The 7500-nt window shown below is 36.7% G+C and overlaps 1 protein-coding gene across 7 annotated transcripts in view; it reads right to left on the bottom strand.

Moving 5' to 3' along the window:
* fgd (faciogenital dysplasia) overlaps positions 1–7500 on the bottom strand; it is a 61083-nt gene that overhangs the window by 22957 nt on the left and 30626 nt on the right. For 5 of the 7 annotated variants that reach the window (XM_084389759.1, XM_084389760.1, XM_084389763.1 and 2 more), the window contains exons 2-4: positions 6003–6146; positions 5319–5397; positions 1001–1496 (exon numbers count right to left, since the gene is read on the bottom strand). In XM_084389759.1, coding sequence (XP_084245885.1) covers positions 1001–1496; positions 5319–5397; positions 6003–6146 — 719 coding nt within the window. The remainder of the gene's footprint in view (positions 1–1000; positions 1497–5318; positions 5398–6002; positions 6147–7500) is intronic. The other 2 variants (XM_084389761.1, XM_084389765.1) reach the window with 1 other exon arrangement.

Consider the following 7500-nt stretch of genomic DNA (forward strand, 5'->3'; position numbering starts at 1 on the left):
AATAGAAATATTAGTAGTGGATGCGCTGCTGTTGAACACTTTAGCTGTGGCGTGCTGTGTTTTAATGTTTGCTTAGCGCGTGATAATAGCAGAAAATGTCCAAATGATGATCAATAATAAGGCCTATCTGTTTCCATAACAAATATAGAGCAATTAAAAATATTATTTAAAGATTGAGAAAAACTTTCTCTGAAATGTATTTTATATTATTTGATTTATTCAAAACAAGGCGAGGATCGGCTACTAAATTATTTTTAGTAATGTAAAGTGACGCACATCTGTATCTCATATTCTCCTGATGTCTTGTACCGTTAAACATGGGAACACGTGGATGAATATGCATATGCAAATGATATGCAGATGAGGATCTGCATAGTAAAACGAGGGGTTGTACGCTCATATATGGTTATTTCGGGAAGGAGATGCATGTTAACAATCTTCTGCTAACTGGGATTTATAAAGGGAATTTTCAGCTTTTAATGTTGTTTATGTGTCTATGTGGTGTTTTTAATCTGCTTTAAGACAAATCATGTGTAAGTTCATAAGTCGACACCATTGCTGAGTATTTCCTCCTTAAAACTGCAGTGAACCAAAGACAGTCTCAAACACACGCTTTGAAATCGCTGGTGTTTCTGACGTCACAAACTACCTTGTAACCAATCAGATCAACATGTGATCGTCAACCAGTGGATCTCTGAGCTGAGTGAGTGAGTGGAGGCGGGGCTCATTTGCATATTCATAGAACCGCGCATACTAAATGAGGTAAGGGTGTCGAGTTACAGTCAAGATATTTTAAGGCATGACGAAGGAAACAACATTTAAATATGTCATTTTGGTGATCAAAGATGAGTTTTAAGGGATGAAATGATGGACTACAGGGGATTTTAAATGACATGTGGATTAAAACCGATGGATCAAACATCAAATAAAGTGAAACAACAGGTGATTATACAGGAAAAACTCCCCAAACAAAGCTAAAGATGTGCATCTGTGCTCTTACTCTGAGTTCCAGGCTCTCGGGATCTTCCTCGTTCCCCTCATCCAGATCACTGTCTTCATCCGGTGTCGAATCCCGTTTGCTTCCCGCGGGACACATGCTCTCGGCGTGTGTGTCGATGCTGTCGTTCCGGTCCTCCTCCTCCTCGATACGGTCCTCGTTGTGGAAGCCCTCGCCCTCCGTCCCGCACGAGGGACTGTCGATCCCACTGTCCCGGTTCGGGATCTTCCCGTTGGATTCGGGATTCTGCACCGGCTCCGTTGCCTCGTGATTATCCTCCAGTCCACCGCTGGAAAGTGTCTTATGCTCTTTTTGTCCGTCTGCAATTTCGACGTCATTCACAGAGTCTGTTTGGAAGGAGTTTACGCTGGACAATCCCAGAAGCTCTGAGATTTCACTGGGTTTAAACACGAGTCCTTCCGCAGAGCCAAAATCCCCAGAATCCTGTGCGGCCGGAGGATCCATGTCGTTCCTTCGCTGGACACCCAGAACCGGAAACCTTGAAAGATAAAGGGACAATAACAGTCTAGACAATGCAAAAGCTAAACATTTTTGCATCTTAACAAATGTTTTTAGGAAAAACAAACAATAGCCAATCAGAATCCATCCTGCTTTAAAGGGTTAGTTCACCCAAAAATGAAAACTCTGTCAGTAATTACTCGCCCTCATGTTGTTCAACCCCGTAAGACCTTCGTTCATCTTCGGGACACAAATTAAGATATTTTTGATTAAATCTGAGAGCTGGATCACTCCTCCATAGGCTTCTAAGACACTATAACTTGCTGGCCCAGAAAATGTATTAAAGAGATCGTTAATATAGTCCAAGTGACTCCAGTGGCTCAATCTTAAGTTTATAAAGCGACGAGAATACTTTTTGTGCGCAAAAACAAACAAAAATAACGACTTTATTCCACTATTCATTTCCTTCTCTCTGGGCTTCGAGTCTTTTCACGTAGTGTGATAGCACAGCGCATCTGGGTTGCACGTCACCACGTAGGCTCACTATTGGCCGACGCTGGTCATGTGTGTGTGTTTTTTTTTTTTTTTGCACAAAAAGTATTCTCGTCGCTTTATAAACTTAAGATTGAGCCACTGGAGTCACTTGGACTATATTAACGATCTCTTTAATACATTTTCTGGGCCAGCAAGTTATAATGTCTTAGAAGCCTATGGAGGAGTGAGCCAGCTCTCAGATTTAATCAAAAATATCTTAATTTGTGTTCCGAAGATGAACGAAGGTCTTACGGGGTTGAACAACATGAGGGAGAGTAATTACTGACAGAGTTTTCATTCTTGGGTGAACTATCCCTTTAACGAGCTCGAGTATTTAAAGTGACAGACGACAAAACTGCACGTGTTTGTTGTGGGAACGATAATATAGGATTACACTTTATTTTACAGTGTCCTTGTTACACATTACATGTACTTATCATAGTAATGACAGTCAATTATGCATAATTACATGCAACTAACCCTCAACCAAACCCTAACCCTATAGTAAGTACATATAGTTTGTTAATATTACACAGTACTTATTTGTATAATTACACTGCAACACGGACACCTTAAAATAAAGTGCAACCCTACATTTTAAGGTGCTCTTGTTACAGTGTAATTATACAAATAAGTACTGAGTAATATTAACAAACAACAGTCCTTAATCTATAATCAGGGTTAGGGTTTGGTCTTAAGGGTTAGTTGCTTAATATGTACATACAGTACCGGTAAAAAGTCTGGACCCATTACTATTTTTAATGTTTTTGAAAGAAGTTTCTTATTATGCTCTACAAGCCTGCATTTATTTGATCAAAAATACAGAAAAAAACCCAGGAATATTCAGCAAGGATGTGTTAAATATATAAAAAGTGATAGTGAAGACTTTTTTAAAACAACTTTTTAATAATCAAAAAAAGATCACAGGTTATAAAATAAATATTAAGCACCATTTCTAACATTTGCTAATAAATCAGAATATTATAAAGTTTTCTGAAGGATCACGTGACACTAAATTCAGCTTTGCATCACAGAAATATATTTTAAAGTATAGTAAAATAGAAAACCATTATTTTGAATTTTTATAATATTTCACTATATTATTTTTCTGTATTTTTCCTCCAACATGAATTTTGCCCATGGCCTCCTAATGTCTAGAACCGGCCCTGCTTGTTATATTGCATTATTTACTGTTTTTCCTATAGTAAGTGGATGTAAGATGTGTAACATGGACACCGTAAAATAAAGTGTTACCTAATAAAGTTCTATAGTTGTTGTTGTTGGTGTGAACAGGCCGTAACTCTTCACACACTCCTGTTAGTTAGTCCGGTTAATGCATTTACTAACATGAACTAACAATGAGTAATACATTTGTTATGGTATTTATTCATCTTTGTAAACGTTATTAATAAAAACTGTTCATTGTTAGCCCATGTCAGCTCAAGTCCTTTAAACAACATTAACAAATACAACTTTTGAGATTAATAATGTATTAGTAAATCTTGAAATTAACATTAACTCAGATTAATAAAAGCTTCAGTGTGTTAGTTCATGTTAACTAATATATATATAACTTATGTTATGAAATATATAACCTAACTGTAAAGTGTTACCCAACAAACATGCAACATTATGTTTTTAAATTAAAATAGATTGACTGTATAAAATAGATAGATTGATTGATTGTAATTAATAGATTGATTGTGTAAAATAGATAGATTGATTGATTGTAATTAGATTGATTGTGTAAAATAGATAGATTGATTGTAATTAATAGATTGATTGTGTAAATGAAAACGGAAATGTATTTTTATACAAGAAAAGCCACTAAAATGAACAAAAAAGCCCTCAAACGCAAGATAAGAGGCAAAGATGGCTTTGCACAATCAAGATAAAGTAATAATGACAGTAATGATGATTAAAGTGAAATGTGAATCATGTTCATGCTTACGTTGCATGAAAAAAAGTTTTTTTTCAGCGTTGTGTTTTGACCAATCAGCGCATGAGCATAAGAAGGCATCGGCCAATCAGAGGCAATTACATTCAGAAGAAATCCACTGAAAACAAGTTTTTGTTCAGTGCGTGACTCACTCATAAAACATTTTAGAGCGATGATCAACAATAATGATTAGTCATAATAATATAGCAGCCCTACCCTGTAATGATTCCCTTTATAAAGGCATTTACAGTGTCATGCGAGTACATGCTCTGTTCATCTTTACAGTGTGTTCAGATGATGCTTTTATTATTCATATACTGGTAACAGTCTACTACAGTATTCTGACTGACTGAAGTAACTTAAGCATTTGACAATAAACTCAAGTCAAGGCAGCTTTATAAGCGAAAGCTCATCAGTTCTGACACGAGTTTAGTCCAGATACAGAAGACAATAGATCCGTCATCAGACCAGTTCAAAAGGCAGACCGAAAACTCCACACAGGGAAATACTGAGCCTTATGGGAAAGATAAACACACAGTGTAATATCTACACGCTCTACACTCTTTATATTAGTGACTTTAAACACACAGTGTAATATCTACACGCTCTACACTCTTTATATTAGTGACTTTAAACACACAGTGTAATATCTACATGCTCTACACTCTTTATATTAGTGACTTTAAACACACAGTGTAATATCTACACGCTCTACACTCTTTATATTAGTGACTTTAAACACACAGTGTAATATCTACATGCTCTACACTCTTTACATTAGTGACTTTAATTGCTGCGTTTGAGCTTATTGTGCTGATGCTGTACTGTAAAACACTACGGATTGATTTTTGTTGCATGTTTAATAAGTATTTTAATTCGAATTTTACATTTTACAAAAAAAGCAAAAGAAAACAAGATACATTTAGAGAATATATAAATCAATTAATATTAAAATATCACCAGAAGCGAAATGCATGTAGTTTTCAAATACAAGTGCACTGAGAGAACATGCATGTGTGCACTGCATCAAATGATCACTTTAAATGTGAGTAGAGAGTTAAAGACACTTTACAATAAGATTCATTAGTAACTTTAATGTATTTATAACATGAACTAACAATGAGCAATACATTTCTTACTGTATTAGTTCATCTTTGTTAATGTTAGTTCATAAAAATACAGCTGTTCATTGTTTGTTCATGTTAGTTCAACTAATGTTAACTAATACAACCTTTGATTTTAATGACGTATTATGTTGAAATTAATATTAACTAAGATTACTGAATGCTGTTGACGTATTGTTCATGTTAACTAAAGTAGTTTACTAATGTTAACTAACGAGCCGTACTGTAAAGTGTTGTAAAGCGTGTCATTAGTTAGATCTTGTACCTGGAGTTGCTGCGGATGATCCGGCCCACACTCGGCCCGGCTCGGGGAACGGGTCGCAGGTGCACAGGTTTAGGGGGCACTGAGAGACACACACACAGAGAACACACTCAGACACACTCGATCACACTCCACATCCTCCATATTCCCATCGCTCCGAATCCAGGAGAGTCGCATGCAAACAAGCAATCGAAAACCAGTTAAGCGTAAAAAAGAAAGATGGAAAGCCTTCAGCTGTCCGAGAAACTGCAGCTTCCTGAAGTGAGAACAGGAAGTGGAGATGAGCATTCGAAAAGTGCTGCGGTTACTGCGAGATACACACACACACACACACACACACACAACAGGGTCGAGAAGGTGAAGTGTGTGCGTGCATGAGCAGATAAAATGCTTCACATGAGAATTAATTTAAGTGTTTGTAGATGAGTTGCGTGTGAATGTTAGAACTCATGAAATATAATGTTAATGATGCAATTCATAAAGTCGAGCTGAATTCAGGAAGCAGAGTCTAAGTCTGCACTTCCTTCCTCTGTCTGTTTTGCACTATAAGTGAAAAACCGCAAAAATATTATTTCACACACATGTTGCAAACACACGTTTATGCTGATGAACTAGCAGTGGGATGAAGAAAATCATTGATTGCTTGCAGGACTGCTGGTGTTAACGACTGGAAAACGTGTTTAATACCGTGTGGTTTCTGTGCTCTGGGCTTCAGGGGCGTGGCTATGGGGAGGGGGCGTGGCCGCTCGGTGAGATGGGCGGGGCATGGCCTGGGAGGGGGCGGCGTCTTCTTTTTCTGAGGCTGCTCTGCAGATCCACAGGAGTACAAATCTACAAAATAACACAAAGCATTAATGTGTGTGTGATGAGACGGATTTGACCAGAATCGGACGAAGAAATTTGATTTCTCGATTTTAACCGATTTTCATTTTGAAGCACCGATATTCCTTCTTAAATCACACGAATTGATCTTTTTAGTCTATACTGTTTTCAGCTGATGAATGAACAAAACTTTGTAGCTCCTCCCATCCAATAAATAGAAATGAGCTTTGCACGTTGTTACTTCTGATATGAAACAGTCCCAGCTTTCAGATTCTGTTAGTAAATGTGTGTTTAATGTGTGTGACAGATGAACCGATCATCTCTTCCTCTTCACTACTAGTTACAGCAGCAAATAAACATCAGTGAACATCAGAAGGAAAGTTGAAAGATACAGCCTGAACTCAATCATGTAATCCATCAATCCGTGTTTCACCCGTCAATAACACAGCCGGAGAACAACAACTATAACATCACAGTCACATTTACCTCAGAAAAGATATTTAATGAGCATAAACACGATAAGTCAGCCAGAAAAATAACTATAGAGAGGAGCGTTCTGATTAATATATCCACTAAATTACATAATTATTATATTTTTACTGTGTTCTTCAATATTTAATGTTTTTTGGTGGTTTTATATGACAGACGCCATTTAAATGCTTATATTAAAAAATGAGTATGTCATTCAAAATGTATTACAATAACATTATTATTATTTTAAAAACTTGTAACATAAATGTAAGTAGCCTACAAATAAGTTAATTTTAACATGTAATATTCCCTGTATAGTTTACAGCATCACATTAGCCTTTGGGTTAGCGTGGGTATATTTACATCTATCTGAATGTTGATTAATGTACACTGCACGTTTTGAAATAAAATAAATAAATAATAATTCCCAAAATAAGGAAATTTGCCCTGTACCGTCCCTGATAGGCCCCACTTAATTTATGTAGAATTGAATTGAAATTGAATAGAAACGAATCGCAAGCTTATGAATCAAAACCTGCCAGCAGTTTAAACTACTTTCATAAATGTGCTTCCAGTGTGTTTGCCGTGGGTAAACAATATCAGTGTGTATATCACGGGAAGATTACCGTAAGCTTCAATGGTTTCACATGAGTTCGACTGTGAGTTGCATCTAGAAGTCTTGAGGCTGTACTGGTTTAAAATGTGTGCATTTGAGTATTGCCACGATTCCCAGAGTCTCATGGACTGTTATTTTGATATTCTGCTCCTGTGGTTTAGTTCCGGTTTCCTCGTTTCTACTGTCATTCGATGAATCACCATCATCTGTCCGTCATTTAGCCTCGTGTTACTTTAGTGTATTTAAACCTAATCTTCAGTTCAGTTCGTGCTGGTG

This window comes from Rutilus rutilus (assembly GCF_951802725.1).
Source record: "Rutilus rutilus genome assembly, chromosome: 19".
Taxonomy (NCBI): domain Eukaryota; kingdom Metazoa; phylum Chordata; class Actinopteri; order Cypriniformes; family Leuciscidae; genus Rutilus; species Rutilus rutilus.